Source organism: Staurois parvus, unplaced genomic scaffold, assembly GCF_062004578.1.
Source record: "Staurois parvus isolate SC_StPar_1 unplaced genomic scaffold, SC_StPar_1.0 ptg000151l, whole genome shotgun sequence".
Lineage (NCBI taxonomy): Eukaryota > Metazoa > Chordata > Amphibia > Anura > Ranidae > Staurois > Staurois parvus.
Window position 1 is genome coordinate 167791 of NW_028317947.1, and position 19271 is coordinate 187061.

General features: G+C 43.7%; 1 protein-coding gene across 1 annotated transcript; it reads right to left on the reverse strand.

Moving 5' to 3' along the window:
* Nucleotides 1-8165: 8165 nt before the first annotated feature.
* RPL19 (ribosomal protein L19) lies at nt 8166-18980 on the reverse strand. Its single transcript, XM_089674303.1, has 6 exons — nt 18845-18980; nt 14879-14985; nt 14677-14799; nt 12859-12979; nt 9065-9175; nt 8166-8360 (listed from the first exon to the last, which is right to left on the reverse strand). Exons 1-6 carry the CDS (start codon nt 18847-18849, stop codon nt 8234-8236), a joined length of 594 nt encoding a protein of 197 aa, XP_089530429.1. The 5' UTR covers nt 18850-18980; the 3' UTR covers nt 8166-8233.
* Nucleotides 18981-19271: the final 291 nt, after the last annotated feature.

Genomic DNA, 19271 nt, shown 5'->3' on the forward strand with positions numbered 1-19271 from the left:
AAAACATTAAATGTATTTTATTGGTATTTTATGCAATATACCAGCACAAAGTGGCACAAAATTGTGAAGTGGAAGAAAAATGATAAATCACTTTCAAAATTCTTTACAAATAAATATCTGAAAAGTGTGGCGTGCATTTGTATTCAGCCCTCTTTATTCTGATACCCCTAACTAAAATCTAGTGGAACCGATTGCATTCAGATGTCACCTAATTAGTAAATAGAGTCCACCTGTGTGTAATTTAATCTCAGTATAAATACAGCTGTTCTGTGAAGCCCTCAGAGGTTTGTTAGAGCAGTGTTTTTCAACCTTTTTTGTGCAAAAGCACACTTTTTTCATGAAAAAAATCACGAGGCACACCACCATTAGAAAATGTTAAAAAAATTTACCTCTGTGCCTATATTGACTATATATAAAGTAATTCTCTTGAATAGGAATCAAACACAAAGAAATTATTTTATAATTACTTTATTATGAAATAATAAAGTATTTTATAATTGGACCCGGGGGCCGGACCAAGAGTAGATGAATGATGTGTATGTGTCATCCATAGTAAGTATAGTAATATTCCCCCATAGTAAGCATAGTAATTAATCCCCCATATAGTAATTCATCCCCCATAGTAATTCATCCCCCATATAGTAATTCATCCCCCATAGTAATTCATCCCCCATATAGTAATTCATCCCCCATATAGTAATTCATCCCCCATATAGTAATTCATCCCCCATAGTAATTCATCCCCCATAGTAATTCACCCCCCATATAGTAATTCATCCCCCATAGTAATTCATCCCCCATATAGTAATTCATCCCCCATATTAATTCATCCCCCATATAGTAATTCACCCCCCATATTAATTCATCCCCCATATTAAGTCCCCAAGCCCCCCCTGTGTCAATTCACTTACCTTTGCTCCGCGCGTTCCTCTCGCTGTTCCGGTGTAGCATGAAAATCTGTCTCCTATGAGGATCTGTCCCCCTCGACGTATCTGCAGATACGTCGAGGGGGACAGATCATCCTGACAGTATCACGCTCCGCGGGCCGGATTAAAAGGTCCGCCGGGCCGTAGTTTGCCCATTGCTGTTCTAATGATTGGTCTATTTGTGAGCCGAGGCCACATGTTACGGATGAAATTGCAATTTTTCCCACGGCACACCAGACAATATCTCACGGCACACTAGTGTGCCGCGGCACAGTGGTTGAAAAACGCTGTGTTAGAGAACATTAGTGAACAACAAACAGCATCATGAAGGCCAAGGAACACACCAGACAGGTCAGGGACAAAGTTGTGGAGAAGTTTAAAGCAGGGTTAGGTTATAAAAAAATATCCCAAGCTTAGAACATCTCACGGAGCACTGTTCAATCCATCATCCAAAAATGGAAAGAGTATGGCACAACTGCAAACCTACCAAGACATGGCTGTCCACCTAAATTGACAGGCCGGGCAAGGAGAGCATTAATCAGAGAAGCAGCCAAGAGGCCCATGGTAACTCTGGAGGAGCTGCAGAGGTCCACAGCTCAGGTGGGATAATCTGTCCACAGGACAACGATTACTTGTGCACTCCACAAATCTGGCTTTTATGGAAGAGTGGCAAGAAGAAAGCCATTATTGAAAGAAAGCCATAAGAAGTTCAGTTTGCAGTTTGCCAGAAGCCATGTTGTGGTCAGAAAACATGTGGAAGTAGGTGCTCTGGTCAGATGAGACCAAAATTTAACTTTTTGGCCTAAAAGCAAAACGCTATGTGTGGCGGAAAACTAACACTGCACATCACCCTGAACACACCATCCCCACCGTGAAACATGGTGGCGGCAGCATCATGTTGTGGAGATGCTTTTCTTCAGCAGGGACAGGGAAGCTGGTCAGAGTTGATGGGAAGATGGATGGATCCAAATACAGGGTTTTCTTAGAAGAAAACCTGTTAGAGTCTGCAAAAGACTTGAGACTGGGGTGGAGGTTCACCTTCCAGCAGGACAACGACCCTAAACATCCAGCCAGAGCTACAATGGAATGGTTTAGATCAAAGCATATTCATGTGTTAGAATGGCCCAGTCAAAGTCCAGACCTAAATCCAATTGAGAATCTGTCTCCATCCAATCTCCATCCAATCTGACAGAGCTTGATCTATTTTGCAAAGCAGAATGGGCAAAAAATGTCCCTCTATAGATGTACAAAGCTTGGAGAGCCATCCCCAAAAAGACTTGCAGCTGTAATTGCAGAGAAAGGGGGTCCTACAAAGTATTGACTCCGGGGGGCTGAATACATATGCATGCCACACTTTTCACAGATTTATTGTAAAAAATTTTTGAAAACCATTTATCATTGGCCAATCAGTGATAACATGATCGGGACCTCGCACAGAGGTACGACGATCGGTGTTCTACTGTATCCAGAGGACACAGGGGGTATCGGATCGCGGTGCTGCACGCTCCCAGGGAGTGCTCACAAACGGGGCTGGGAGGCTGTTTATAAACGGCCACCCGACTCTGCACTGCCACCGTCCGGTCATTTATATACAACGGATGGATGGGAGGTGGTTAACAGTACTCAATTAAGAGATCAGCTAGATGTCCTCAGTTGTGATTAGTTCTAATTTTGGAGTATCCTACTACCTTCCCAATCCCTATCCCCAGTTCTACAATAAACTCCAAAAAAAAAAAAAAAACCTGGCTGTAAAAATACGTTGTGCCTGGATGCAGGGCGAATCAAAGGGAGACCTGAGCAACTCCTGCACTACATAAGCATAGACAGTTCATCACATTCGGACTTACTTTTCAGCAGGGATCAGCAGTCACTAAGCAGAAGGAAACCCCAATTCTACCATTCATATCCTGTTACAGTTGTTGAAGATTTAAGGACTCTACTTGATAACTTGCATTTAAGGACTTTTCTGCCCACTTTTATTTAACCACTTCCAGTCCGGACACTTTCACCCCCTACCTGTCCAAGCTAATTTTCAGCGCGATCACACTTTGAATGACAATTGCACGGCCATGCAACACTGTACTCATATGAAATTTTCAGCATTTTTTTTGAGACAGATAAAACTTTTGGTGGTATTTATTCACCACTGGGATTTTTATTTTTTGCTATATAAATGAAAAAGTCCAAAAATTTGGAAAAAAAAATAGTTTTTTCTTATACAATTTTGCATATAATCTTTCTTCATAAATCTTGACCAAAATGTATTCAGTTATATTTTTAGTAAAAAAAAAAAAACCCAAATTAGTTTATAACCAAAAATTATAATTTCAAAGAAAAAAATTTTACATTTTTAATTTTTTATGGGTTTTTTTTTTAACATTGTGGGGGGGGGGTGATGATTTTTTTTTTTTTTTTAACATCGATTGCTTTTTCACCCATAAAGACTGTAAAAGCAATCTTTTCTCCTCTCTGGCTGCATTCTTGCAGCCATTGAGAAATTCTGTGTGAGCTGTGATTGGTCACAGCTTGTCACATTGTACAAGGCTGTTGTGAATAGACTTGTACCATGTGACCTCTGTGATCATTCACAGATTTCACTAGTAGTAAGCAATGTCAGGAAGTGACATCTTGCATACTACTATTCATGTGATCACTGATTGGCCAATCAGTGATCACATGAATCGGGACCTCCGCTGTGCACCGGATCGACGTGCCGCACGCTCCCTGGGAGCGCACACAGGCAGGGAAGCGGGAGGATGTTTGTAAACGGCCACCCGCTGCTGCACTGCTCCCGTCTGGCTGTTTATGTACATGGGCCGGATGGGAAGTAGTTAAAAGGACATTTTTTGACAGCAGGTTCCCTACACAAGGGTTTCAGCATCACATCGATACAACATAACTTGTTCACCCTTCTAGCTAACTTTGGCCCACTCAGGCCTTCAATCTCTTTCCCAGAGACACAACTCAGCCTCCTGGCTTTTGATTTGCCCCACTTGGGCTGTATAGGCTTTCCGTAGCACTCTCTTTCTGTACCAGACAGTGGCCCACAAGCCCGATGGCAGTCTTCAGCCTGTCCTTGAGGCTGTGCTGGTGTCAACTCCTAGTGTGTCTGTTCACACACACCCTGAGCTACTCCCTAGTCATGACCGGTCAGACTGACTGCCATTTATGAGCAACACCCTCCTGAACATTAGTCTTGCACCTCTCCAGGAACTCATTGCATGCTAAATCAAGCTTCAACCATCTTATTATGTGCAATGTTTACACAGTGATAGAACGTGTGTCACAATATATACAATTGATTTGATTATATGACAAGCTTTTAAGTTACTAGCTTGTAATTAATGGCTGGCATAGCTGGTGAAAAGCATAGGCATCACTAGACTCAGGCACTGGGAACACAGGCCCCAGAGACTGGGGGCGCATGCCCGGGTCACCTCCAGCAAGACCTGAGTAAGTCAATTTGTATGTATGCAGCACCAGATGAAGGGCCATCCTGCTCAAGGCAACCTGCATAGGTCTGGTCTATTGTTACAGAGGAGAGACCTAGAAAGAGGAGGGGGGAAGAGGAGTCAGACCTCTACAGCATATAGAGGTTGTTCCTGATATAAATTGTTGCAATCTAAAATACATATGCGCACATGGGGGGGTGGAAGGAAAACTACCGTATTTTTCGCTCCATAATACGCACCTAGATTTTAGAGGAGGAAAACAGGAAAAAAATATTCTGAACAAAACGGACTGCAGACTTACTACAGGAGATGTAGAAGAAGATGAAAGAAAGAGCGCACAAACCTTGCACATCACCTCAATAAATAGTGACTAATTTAATTATTAAGGAAATATACTCACAAAGTGATGGTATAACAGGCATAAGTAACCATAATTCAAACAGGGTTACAGGTAAATCCAAATGGAAGGGGGGGGGGGGTTGAAGGCTAACGTGTTTCGAAGGGTGCTCCCTTCTTCATCAGAGCTGATAAAAAAAAAAAAAAAAAACATATACAAATATAAATTCCCCTCAAACTATTTACATGAATCATGAAGGTATAACAGGTGGTGATACTGTAGATGAGCATAGCAATGCACATGAAAATACTCATAGAAATGGCAATACGTATAGTAATAATATCAAAAATCTCATACAGAAAAGGAATATATAGAAAACATGTACCAAAAAAAAAAACTATAAATATATATATATATATTACACACATACACACACGATATTATATATATATATATATATATATATATATATACATACACACACATACATGGAAAAAATGGATGGGAATGATGGAATAGATTGAGAGCTTAATTGTAAAACTGGCATAAGAATTGCTGGTAAAAAAAAAAAAAAAAAAAAATTTTATAGAAAGAATCCATAGAACAAACATATGTAAATGCAAAAGCACAATTGCAATTTAAAAACAGGATGCATTCATTGTATTATGTGTAGTATAGAATAGTGTGTGATATTATAAAGGATACCTGGGTTGAGCAGATAGAGACTTCAGTATGGCAGAGTTCCCATGGCAAGGAGATATTCAGCCACTGGGTGTCAGTATTACAACAGTTCAGCCTGTTTAGTGTGGCTGGCAATTAAAGTAATGGCTTAAATACTGTAGGCCACCTGCAGGTGGCAGTGGAACGCACGCCGACTAATATGCACTATTGCGCATGTGCTGTGCGTTCCGGGGGCCATATTAAAGAGGATCATGAAGCAGGAAGTCTCTGACACAACAGCCCGTACAGTAAAGAGAGATCAAAGGGCTGAAAAATGACCAGGAACCCACTAGACCTTAGATTTATATTTAGTTATTAAAGGACCATAAACAGTACATAAATAAATGGATCTTTGGTTACTACAGGAGATGACCAGAGGCTGCAGACACAGTACGGGAGATGACCAGAGCCTGTGGGGCTCAGTACGGGAGATGACCAGAGCATGCGGAGACAGTACGGGAGATGACCAGAGCCTGCGGAGACAGTACGGGAGATGACCAGAGCCTGCGGGCTCAGTACGGGAGATGACCAGAGCCTGCGGACCATTGGGGAGTGGGTATCCGAATTTAACAGGTCCTCCCTCCCCATAATCTTCTGGGACACGTGACAGATCCTAGAAGATTGCAGGGCCATTCACAAAGTGCAGCACTTCAAGCACATGGGCAACCGGCTGTAAAGCCACAAGCTGTCACAGCCGGGTACCCATGCCAGGGAGAGAAGACTGTGAGAACACCTGTGCATAGCACTCCCATCCAAAGCAGTGTGCTTACAGTGAAGTAAGCGGGCAGAGCGCATAGTGAAACAGCACAGTTAACCCTTTGATCACCCCTCATGTTAACCCCTTCCTGCCGAGTGCCATTAGTACATTGTCAGTGCTTTTCTTTTTATCACTGTATTGGTGTCACCGGGGATGTCAGTGACACCAAGTCAGTTCCCCCCCCGTGTCTCACTGAAGAAAGTGGGAGGGCACTAAAATAGGACAGAAACCTAGCCCAAGCTACTGTAAAAATCAACACATCCAGATTAGCTGCAGGAAGGAGTGGATTCATCCTATGGAGAAACTTCAGTGATAAAGTCCCAAGACTCACACCTTCCCTCTCCAAAGACAGACATAGCAGTAAGTAGCCTATTCTAGTCTGCAGCATTGTACGTAAATAGAAAAAGGGGGCATTGGAACTTCACCAAAAGGAGGGCTGCCATCAGATCCTAGATTCTTGTAAAAGTGGAGGATCGAACATCTCCTGGGCTGGAAAGCCCAAATCTGAAATAGGAGTCTAAAGTTCCCCTGGTGGAAAGTTTCTAAACCAGAGTTCTCTCACGGTCTTTACTCTTGTACAGAGATTACCACGTATAGAGACAAGATGGGACAAATATCCCTTTTGTGTATAGAAGTGTTTCTTAACCAGGATGCACAGGAGCCAGTTTGCCTTGGATCAGTGTCATGAGTTGCCATGGTGTGAGTGGGCCAGCCACCAGCACCTTAACCAATGACTCTAGGGCCAGGCCTTATGGCATCATTCACTGCTGTGATGGCAGTTGGCTTTCCCACATCATTGCAAAGTATGATTCTGATCCAGGGCAGATGGCATGCAGGGCCACCCCCAGCATTCAGAAGTCCACCTCCTCCACACTGCTGGAGCCAAAAGTCAGGACTCCAATATGAACAGGGCACTGTACGATTGGAGACTCATGTCTAGGGGAGATTTTGACATGGTGAGGGTTTCATGGTTTCTTTATAGGGGCCTTTGATGTGAAGTTACGTTTATCAAGGTAGTTGTGTGCATTGTCCTCAGGCCAGGTTTTCCATTGATAAGGAACATTGTTTTTAGCATTATAGACTTGGGTACCTCAAGATATTGCATACATTTATAAAGGCACCATGACTTGAGGTTAAGAAAGTTGTGTAATCGGAATGGTAACAATATAACAGGAGGGAAGGGGGGGGGGGGGAATTAAAAAAAAATTGGGTTGCCACAGAAAATGGGGCAATGACACTTCATTACAGAAGACCCTAGAGGGCTCAGTGGGAATCAGTTAATCTGCAGTGACACAAAGATCAGAGATGAGGTTGTGCTTCAGAGAGCAAAACTCCAGCTATAGGGGCTCATCATGATGCCAAGGGAACCGCCCCCAAAAAAAATTTCCTGCCTATGTTCATGGTGTAACAGAAAGGCAGTGTCTTCCCACTTCTAGGTGGAACAAACCACCTTCATCAGAAAAGAAACCAACTTTCCTCTGTCCAAACCACCAAGGACTGGAACGCACACACCTTAGCAGGGTCCTCTAAAAAGGTAGCCAGTCCATACACTAATGCAGATACAGGCATGTCTTGGTAGAAGCCGCATTCGCTCCTGAGATCAGCTTCCTACAGGGGACCAGAGCAGGCTGCCAGTGTCATTTCTTGTATAGGTAGTACTATAATCCCACAGTCTCAAGAACTCTCAAGTCCCTCAGTGCTAAAAAAATAAATAAAAAATGTATCCAAATCTGCTATCAAATAAAAGCACTATATGTTGCTAGAAAAACTAACTAGGATGTGTTGACTACAAAACCTAAAAAGATATATAAAAAGAGTGGAACCAAGACATTGTAGAAACCAACACTCAGGGGTGGAGTTATAGGGCAAAAGTGCTCAGGGACTCAAGTGGTTAAAAATGAGAAGAGTAATGCAACAAGTTTGAATTTCCTCCAAATTTGGAAGATCAGTAAAAAAAGGACTCAATGGACTCATTGGAGGGGAGAGGAAATTTATTGAGCACAGGGAAGTACTCTATATATACACAGACTGACTCAGGGCTTTATTTTTTGCTTGATTCCTCTTCCTTTGAGAGTGTCTTGATTATTTCCTCTTTCTTGGCCTGAAGTCTCTCTTCACGGCGTTTCCTTGCCTCCTTTGTCTTGGATCTGCGAGCTTCTGCCTGGTCACTGTAGGGACAACAAAGCAATTATGAGACAAGATTGCAGAACATCTTTCTGCCTGAAGTTAACCAAAATGTTTAATGTGACCTGCTAGACATCCAAAAACTGATTAATAGTATTACACTGAATGTAATAAAAGGCTAACTCCATCTTTGGTGTATGGTATACCCACTGATTTTGGTTGCAATGCTTTGCATATATAAATAGATAAAAAAAAAAAAAATCTATACCAGGGAATCAGCTTTAATCATTTGGCTTCTGCAACGTGTAAATGAAAGCATGCTTTTTTTTGGAAGGCAGTGTCAACACCCCTGTCAGGTAATTTGTGACACAGAAGGGTGTTTTTCTCTTAAGGACCCCCCTGTCAAATCAAAAAGGTAGAAAGAGGAAATCTTAAACACTACCTCATCCAAAATGAAACCATTTTGGAAATACATCAACAGGGCCTTGCATGCTCCCCTTATTCAAAAATGGAATGTAGCCTCTCTTTGCAAACTAGTGCAAACTCTTGCATGCTCTGCTCCTTCCATGTCCATGAGCCAGTGAAGACTGCCCAGGCACACTGGTGATTGGAAGCATCAGCATGGCTTCTGATCATGTCAGCGACATCTGATGTACCCGCGGTGACTAGTCCTGATTCTGTGTGCGGGCACTTTAGGCATACAAGCCAGGCAGGACACCAATATAGTACACATAGGCCAGGTACTTACGCCAACAGCTTCTTGCGAGCCTTGTCTGCCTTCAGTTTGTGGATGTGCTCCATGAGAATACGCTTGTTCTTAAACACATTTCCCTTGACTTTCAGGTACAGGCTGTGGTACCTAATAGAAGAAACCAGAAACTAAGCAACTGAAACAAACTAATGCCTCCACCATGTTAAATAACAGACTTATTGTTTATTGTGCACACACTAATGCACCAGATTATTTAATGTTTACATATTTCACACAGTCATTTGTATTAACATTTCCAAAGACTTCTAATTAAACTAAGTGATATTGTCTTACTGTAGGATTAACCCTTTTGCAGCCACAGATGCAGCATTCTCCTGGCTGAATTTCCTGTTAAAGTGATTTGGGCAATTTCTACATGCTGAGCAAGGTGCCCCCCTCCCAGCCTCACCATGTGTGTCAAGCTTCCCGGTCTCACCTGGGTGCCCAGGATCTCCATGGTGGGTGTTAGGATGGAGAGCAGCAGGGAACCAGCAAATGTCAGTTGGCTTATCTCCTCAGGAAAGTATAAGCCATGTAACCTGAAGTAGCTGCCTCCAATTTCACAGCTATCAACCCCAGCCACTTTGGGCAGAGAAGAAGCTAATCAAGCACAGCCCATTTATTATTAGGGGTAAAGAGTGATACAGGAGAACCTACAAAGAGGGTAGCAATAAAGGCTCATAAAAAAAAAACAAAAAAAAACAAAAACAGAATTTGGCATGTGATAGACAAGATACTATGAGCTTCTTGACATGACCCAGTTACAATAGATGGAACGTGTAGGGTCCTTGAATGCACACAGTTTTTGATAATTGGAAAAAAATAAAAATTAAAAATAAACCTTGATTTTGACAGAATGTTGTGAACAGATAACTGCATGCACAAACAAGCGTTATGGATATGAAAAAGGGGGAGGAGGAGAGGTCTATGTTCTTTCTAATCAGAAAGTAGACAGGACTGACAACATCCTTAAAAAAGGAGAAGTTTACCTTTCATAACCGGTTACACCAATATTCAGGGTGTAACATTACAAAGAGGGCTGGCCCCCTGCTCCCAACCCACCCACAATTGCCCATTGTGACAGAAAGCCAGGGATCTTCTCCCCCCACTAGCTGTCACAATTTTATAAAACGTGGCAGTGTGGGGCTCCACCAGCATCGCCAGTCCCAACAGCCTTTGCGCCTGTTGACTTGTAGTTCTCAATGCACTACCACAGCACTGTGGTAGTTCATGGATTCTTCCTGTCAGTGGTGGTACTAGCACACAGGTACACTGCAATGCAAAAAAGTCTTGCATGGCACCAGAAATCTGCTGATCACTGATGCAATGCTTTCAAGGTGCCTAAACACACAAAGTAAATGCACTTTACCTGCAAAAAAGTGCATTTATTTGTTAAAAAGGATGTTTCTGTTAAGAATTCAGGCATGTTATTTCCAGCTAGGTCAGTGGTTCTCAACCTGTGGGTCGCGACCCCTTTGGGGGTCGAACGACCCTTTCACAGGGGTCCCCTAAGACCATCAGAAAACACATGTTTCCGATGTGTAAAGAGCAGCTACTGTGTAGAAAGCAGCTGCTGTGTTGAAAGCAGCTACTGTGTTGAAAGCAGCTACTGTGTTGAAAGCAGCAGTATTGGAGGTAAAACGACACTTCATGAATTATAATTACTGGGTAAATAATTTTATGGTTGGGGGTCACCACAACATGAGGAACTGTATTAAAGGGTCGTGGCATTAGGAAGGTTGAGAACCACTGAGCTAGGTTCACATCTGTGTTTTTGTAGTGCATTTGCAGATCTGCAGAGACCATACAATCCATTGAACATTTCATATGGCAGCCTCTCAACTAGAGTGCTGCGGCATCTTGGTAGAGAAAGGCCATCAGATGAGCCTGAGCTCCTGATCCTCAGCTGAACTGTACATCTGCACTGAGCGCTTGGTCAGACTGTTGAATACCACAGCTTTTTATAATAGCAGAAAGGATTGCCGCTCCTCTGAAAAACAATCCATGCTCCGATTGCTTTTTAGAAGCATTTGACAGGCAGTAACGAGGCAATGTGTTGACTCTCCACCACACGTTTTAAAATAAATGCATCACCACATCACAACCACGTGCAATCCAATTCCTATACCCTGGGGTATACTTCCACCTGTGACCACAACATGTGTACACCCTCAGCTGCTGCCTCTGAAGCTACAGGGGGAGCAGTTGGGAACAGTACAAACAGCTTAACCACATGGTTTATCATCCTCCAACCTCACATGTGAACAAGTCCTTGGTTCACATCTGTGTGCTACATGTAGGGCAGCCCATTAATTTCAGTGGGCTGCCATATTTGCAGAAATGCAGGGAAAGTCCCCACTTTTTTTTCCCCTTAACTGCTGCCCCGCCACTCTAACATATATACTTCTACAGGGTGGCAGGGGTGCACAAAATCACTATATATATATATACACACACACACATATATATACATACATACACATACACACAATTTTGAATTTGCAGCCATCGCTGTCAATCACTGGCTCCCGGTGATTACCAAGCATCTCCAACGGGGAAGATGGGTTTACTAACAGTTCTCCCTGTCAGCTCGGGAAGACTGCTCTGGATTGGCTGTGTACAGCACAGCCATCCAGAGCATTGTTCCTACAGTGAAGCACCAACGCACAGCCCCCAAGAAAAACACTCCCTGCGCACAGTTAACCCTTTGATCGCAGCTTGTTAACCCCTTCTGGCCAAGTGTCATTAGTAGAGTGTCGGTGCTTTTTTTTTTTTTAGCACTGATCACTGTGTTGGGATGTCAGTAACACCAAGCGAGTTCCCCCCAGTGTCAGAATGTCCGCTGCATTTCTGCTATAAGTCGCTGATCACTGCCATTACTAGTAGTAGAAAAAAAAACCCCACACAAAATTCCAGTATCTATACCACCATTTGTAAAAGCTATAACTTTCAAGTGAACCAATTAATTTACACGTATTTTTTTTTTAGCACACGTAGCAGAATACATTTGTCTAAATTTATGACGAAATTTGTTTTACTTTTTTTTAATGTTTAAATAGGAAAAAGTCAAAAAGCAGGAGCATACCTGTGGATAAAGACTTACAACCTGTCTGATCTGCATACTGGTATTCAAACAAGTGCTAAAGCAGAACCTGGATTTCATTCAAAGTTAAAATCATACCCCTGCAGTGGAATTAAAAAAAACTTAATTCAACTGTTTCCCAAAACAGATACATCCAAGACATTCCGTGAAGGATAACTGTCACTGTCCTTTTAACTGAATTGTCTAGCCCTTAAATGTCTGGTGTCATAACTGGTCACAGGTTCCTCATGGCAGTTGCAGATCAAACAGAATAAAATGGAGCTTCCGTGGCTGTAAAGGAATAGGAGGGTTTAGTTTCTCTTTAACTGCAACACCTGTGGCAAGAGGTCACCAATGTTTAGGTGAACGTACATCAGGCATCCTTCCTGGTGCCATTCAGAATGCCACTTAAAAAACCCAAATAGGAAGGGGAACAAAACTGGGAATTCAGATGCCGAGATCTTGCTAAAAGATAAACAAACTCAAAAGAAAGATTATATTTCAGTAATATGATTACTCTTCAAATTTTAATTAAAACAAAGGGTCCTTCTCTTCAAATATTAGCATTTGTAATTGAGCCCTATGCACATAAATGATCAATATGTCGTCATAAAGAGGGTATTGCAAAAGTGCAACATCTCTGAAGCCCAACACAGTTGCAATATCCTGTCCCATGGTACTACCATTTAAAAGCAGCGAATACACTTACATGTGCCTGTCAATTTTCTTGGACTCACGGTAACGGCGGAGCAGGCGGCGAAGAATGCGCATTCTCCTCATCCAGGCCAACTTCTCAGGCATACGAGCATTGGCAGTACCCTTTCTCTTACCTGAAGAAAGACAACCATGTCAATGAAATTAACTTTACAGGACATTTTATGACCCAAGTGGGCATTTGATTAGGAAAGTGCTTGCTTTTAATGCTCTATTCTATTCCACCTCAATCATCAATGGGAAGACTAATGGTACCACAGTGGTCTACAATTAGAGGCTTAAAATCGAACCTGACCCAGACTGGTAACATTGTGAAGGGATGGATGCTGCTCAATTGAACCCAGGAGTCCAATATTGAGGAATGCCCTCAGCTGGTGTTCTGGCCATGCCCTTTCACCCCACCCACCAGGGCTTGGTCACAGAGGCACAGGGTCAGTTGAGTAGTGTCCATCCCTTCACTTGTATTGGCCGACACTGGAATCGCTCAGACTTCTGTTCCTCTCTTCTCAATTGCCGGTGGGGTCATCCTTTTAATTCCATCCATAACTTTGAGCGGTGCCATAAGGTATACTTTGTCACTAAATGTATTTTAAGGTTAGCTCCAGCAAGTTAAATTTACCATCTACTTACTCCAGGAATGTCACCGCTGCCATCTGCATCTGGATTATCCAAAATATATTTGTGCCTACACGCCTTTCTTTCAGCACCTAGCACACCTGCACTCCCATACTGGAGAACCCATTATTAGGACACCATTATTTGGTTTTGCATTGGCCGAGCAGCTGGGAAGAACCAGAAATGTCACCAATGGAATCTCAGAGAAAGGTAACCAGCAATGAATTTTTTCAAGTTTCGGGTCAAGTTCAACTTTAAAGCAATTTTAAACCCAAAAACAAATGGTGGCTGCCTTGGTTTTCTTTTAAGATTTTTTTTTTTCCTTTTTCACCTGGTGGTCTAGCTCTGTTTGATGGCGGAAGCAGCAGAGGTAAGGGTGTGAGTATGAAGGCATTGGATGACTGTTTGAGGAGGGGGGAGGTTTGAAAATACAGGTGTACTGATAAAAACTGGGGAAGGGGCCTGCAGACATTGGGTGGAGGTAAGCATCTCTGCTGCCGCCATCTTCTCCTAAGCCTGGGGGGGGTTACTGATGGAGGGGTTGAACAGGAGGTTTTCCTACAAATCTAGCTAGCCAACAGAGTGGAAGAAGAACTTGCTACTTTAGGCAATATCCCCCCAGTGGTAAAACTGATCTAGTCATTCACAGAGGGAAAACAAAACTATGCCAAGAAAAGGAAACTGCCATTATATTAGGAACGTAAATTCAGATCTGAAATTATTCAGCTTAGCCCACTTAAGGCCTGGTTCACACCATTGCAGTTTGTGTTTTGCTGTGCGGTTTTGCATGCGTGTTTTTGATGCGGTCTGATTTTTTTGGTGTCAACTTGTTGCTGGGCAGACTAAAAACGCATCAAAAAATGCCTTTACAAAAACACAGCGGCTCAAAAAAAAAAAAAAACAGATGTTAACGCGTCCAATAGAAAACCATGCTAAATGGACTGTAGTGTTTCTCTACAAAAAAGCACTTAAAAAAAAAAAAAGCATAAGTGTGAACCAGGCCTAAAGGTCTATGTATAAAACGTTTGCTGTGGATAAGTGGCAAACATCCAAACAGAAAAAAAAGCAGCTGGAATGTCTCTAAAATGATGAGTTTCTAAGCGCCACCGACTGGAGATGCATTCTTCCCAACGGAGGTTACTTGCATCACTAAAAATGCTCCAAGTGGCATCCATCACTAGGAATCTGATTAACTTACCAATGCCCATGTGTCTGCCCTTCCTACGTGCAAGAGTGTTCTTGCGGCAGCGAGCACGAGAATGAACAGTTACTGGTTTGCGGATAATCAGACCATCCTTAACCAGCTTTCGGATTTGCTGACCTAGAGGGGAAAAAAAAATAAACGTAAGAGTCTTGTACCTATACACCAATAACTGCACAAAGGAAAAGAGATCACTTACGGGAGTTGGCATTGGCAATCTCATTGGTTTCATTTGGATCCAGCCATACTTTTTTCTTGCCGCAGCGCAGCACGCTGGAGGCAAGCCTCTTTTGAAGTCTGAGCATACTGGAAAGAGGAAAAAAAAAAATGTAACTTTAAAAAGGACAACAAACACTACACAATGTCACTCCTACAGTATCAAACAAGCACAGAGTATGAGCAAAGGCCATCTAGTGGGCTTTATTTCTAAGAAAAAAATGCTAAGCACAGTACTAACCATTCACGCATTCAAACATTTAACCCTACACAGAGGACAAATGTGACAGTTCAGAAACTTTGCTGTGCAGACTGTTCCAGATTAACTGCCATTTTATGGTAGAGGAAGGCTAAACCAAGAAATTGACAGTCACTAAAGGATTACCTAATCCCAGTAAAAGGAATACCTACTGTCACCATGCATCCTCAAGAGTCAGCGCATTGAAGGGGTTTGTCAGCCAGGCTGTGTAGCCTTGGTGCCCATTTATGTCCCAAAACAATGCTGGAAAAGCATCTTCTCCGCACATATCCATGCATACCATGTAAGACAAGTGTGCACTTGATATCACAACAGGCTGCACAGAGAAAAGGGGTTCTCCGTTCTTCTAGCCGACTGTAGCCCAATCTACTTCAATGGCCAAATTCTGACAGGTGGTGCCACCCATCAACTCTGTATGCCGAGAAATGCATCATGGCAGAGGAACATGTACATTCCCATACAGCAGGGGATGAAATCCATGGCTGGCAGTGTGAAAGAGGCTGAACAGTGACAACTCGGAATTCTAGATCTTCCTTCCCTTTCAGTCCCAGTGACAGTAAATGCACTTAACAGGGACACCTACAGCAAGAGGAAAGATTTCTGACAGGGGTTCCAACGCCACCCTACTGCACCAAAAAAAAGGGGTTTTAGCTTTAACCACTTCACATCATACGACAACGTGAACTTTGAGGGGAGATACCTGGATAAGGCAGCTACAAGCATCATCCAGATATTTTTGAGCCGGCGACTCCCTTAAATGTGAAAGCCATCCTAGTGGCTCATTGGGCGGGGGAGGGGAGAGGACAACCCCCAGCGACACCTCTCCGTGTGATCAGGCAGCCGGAGAACCGCTCTGGTGGCAGCGCCAATTTACTATAGAGCTTGCCAAGGACCAGATGGTCCCCAGCCATCTCCATGATCCTGGGAGGCCGGAAGCGAAGGAAAGCCCATACCTGGGCACAAAGACATGGGGTCTCTGCTGCAAGCTGTTATGGTAGCAATTATCCCGTGCACATACAACCCAACATGCCACGAATAGAAAGATCGGGACAAGCCAGTGATGACATGTGGATGTGGGTCTCAGCAATGGATTCCCTCCGTCACATGAGGATGGCAGAAACTGGATGCTGGACTGCTATAAGCTGCGGGACTGTGTGGATGAATGGCCAGCCACACAAGTGGATGGAAGGCTACGTTCACACCTATGCAGGCTGTATTTCAGCCGTTTCTGCATTGCGTTTTACAGGTTTTTTTTCCTTCATTTTTCTTGTTACTAGGCAGGTTTAAAATGCAAATCGCATAAAAAACGCAGTGCATGCTTCTCTGCAGCATTTCCATTGAAGTCCATAGAACCAAAAATGTAACTTTTTGCTGTCAAAAAGTGTACCCCTTTCCAAAAAACGCAGCGGGTGAAAACACGCAGATGTGAACATGTCCCATAGGAAATCATGTTAAATGGACAGCACTGCGATTCTGCAAAACACTTAAGTGGGAACCTGGGGTGAATGTGGATACCAGGGCAGACTGACCCTTCATTTTTGACAATTGATTTGACAAAGGGGCCACACCCGAATCACATAATCATGAGGGCAGCCCAAGCCGCAGTTCCAGCCTCTACTTAGCGTGCGGTCCATCACATCCACCTGGGTTTCTGACAGTGCGATGGCCTGGAGGATCAGTCACACACCAGCGGCCTGTCTACACTAGTATCCACTTATGCGGCTGGACATTCATCCACAGGATCCCGGAGCTTATACCTGGCTTTAGGGAGATTCTATTTATCCTGATTGATATTAGCACTGAAAGGGGAAGAGAACCCCATTTTTTGGGACACCTCCAGATTACATAGAGGGGAAATCCTCCAATAGGGGACACTAGTTCCAGGGATTCCCTCTCTTTCTGTTGTAAATATGGCACAGGAAGTGGAGAAATCTCCTCAATGGGACACCGATAGCAAAAAAAATAGTGGTTATACCTAGCACAGCCTCCAAAGCAGTGTGATTACAGTGAAACACAAAGCACACAGTAAAAACAGCACACAGTTAACCCTTTGATCGTCCCTCATGTTTATATTTATTTCAGGTACTTATATAGCAACATCAATTTTACGCAGCACTTTACATATATATTGTACATTCACATCAGTCCCTAACCCCCAAGGGGTGTACAATCTAAGGTCCCTAACTCACATTCATACATACACATACTAGGGACAATTTAGACAGGAGCCAATTAACCTACCAGCATGTCTGGAGTGTGGGAGGAAACCCACGCAGTCACAGGGAGAACATGCAAACTCCAGGCAGGTGCTGCCATGGTTGGGATTCAAACCAATGACCCGAGTACTGCCAGGCGGAAGTGTTAACCATTTAGCCACTGTGCTGTTAACCCTTTGAGGACCAAGGGACGTATTTGTCCCATGTTTTTAATTGCGTGTATCATCTGATTAAGAGCTTAAAGCTTTTTTTTTTTTTGGTTTGAGTCAAAATATTAGTTCTTATCAACAAACAAATGGATCTAGCTTTTTGCCAATTATTTCATGAAATGGCTTCGTTACAGCAACTGAAGTGTACGAACTTTAAAAACAAAAAAATTGATTCTTTCGGCGTTCCAAAATCTTACGGTCCTCAAAGGGTTAACCCCTTCCTGCCCAGTGTCAGTGCTGTTTTTTTAGTACTGATCGCTGTATTGGGGTCACTGGGGATATCAGTGACACCAAGTCAGTTCCCCCCCCAGTGTCAGCATGTCCGCCACAGCCCCGCTGTAAGTTGCTGATCAGCACCATTACTAATAAAAAATCCCAGTATATATACCGCCATTTGTAAACGCTATAACTTTCACGTAAACCAATTAATTTCCACGTATTGAGATTTGTTTTGTTTAGCAAAGACATGGAGCAGAATACATTTTGGCATAAATCTGATTTTTTAATGGACATGTTTAATAGCAAAAAAAGTAAAAAAATAGTTTTTTTCCTGTCTTTTTTTTGTTTATTAGCACAAACGCGATCACATAACACCGAAAGAAATCTAAATTTGTGGGGGAAAAAAAAAACGACATGTCGTTTGGGTGCAGCGTTGCATGACCGCACAATTGTCAAAGTAACGCAGCACCGCAACAGATGGCCTGGTCATGAAGAGGGGAATCCTCAGGAGGGTGAGTGGTTAAGGGATCATGAAGGGGGGAATCCTCAGGAGTGGTTAAGGGATCATGAAGGGGGGAATCCTCAGGAGTGGTTAAGGGATCATGAAGGGGGGAATCCTCAGGAGTGGTTAAGGGATCATGAAGGGGGGAATCCTCAGGAGGGCGAGTGGTTAAGGGATCGTCCACTTGCCTTCCCTCCTAGTCTTCAGAGGTGGGGGGTCTGGAGGTGCAAGGATCACAGATCCAGATCAGGATTCCAATGGAGATGACATTCCTATTGGTGGGATTTATTATGGACTCGGCGAGGTGACTGCCAGTACGGAGGAGCCCAGGGCCGGTGTGAGTTCAGTCAGTGATAGAGGCCCCCTACCCGGCCTGACACACGTCACAGGCCTCTACCATCTACAAACCGACACACGCCCTCCATTCCCGGCTCCGAGCCGCACCTTATCACAGACACCTTCACCCCCCACACCTTCCCCGTGCCTTCTCCGCCACTCTGCAGCCCGCTCTCACCCATTCCCCCCAATCCTCCCCGGCTCTCACCTCATGGCTGCTGCTCGGCTCCAGCTCAGAAAGGAAAGGAAGTAGTCTCGACGCTACCATTATCATAAGGGGGTGCTTCCACCGCCAGGAGGGGAGGGGACAACTACCACAGAGCTTCGCCGAATCCTCCACATTCACTACAACCACCGCAAGACACCATAGTCCAGCATGTGAGTGCCGAACAAGAAAGCTGAGCTGGAATAAAGGCAGTAAACGGCGTGAGATGGATAAAGAAGCACCCCCGTGTAGAAATGGTTTGGCCGAGCATGAGCAGTGCATATGAGTGAAGCCGACTCGGGGAGGGGAGGAGTAAAGAGAATCCTAAAATGGCGACCGGGCTGAGGGAAGTGTGAGTGGGCGGGACTTTGTGGAGTGGGCGGAAGTACGGGGCGAAGAGTAGTTTATAGCGCTGTAAATGTCGGGGGTG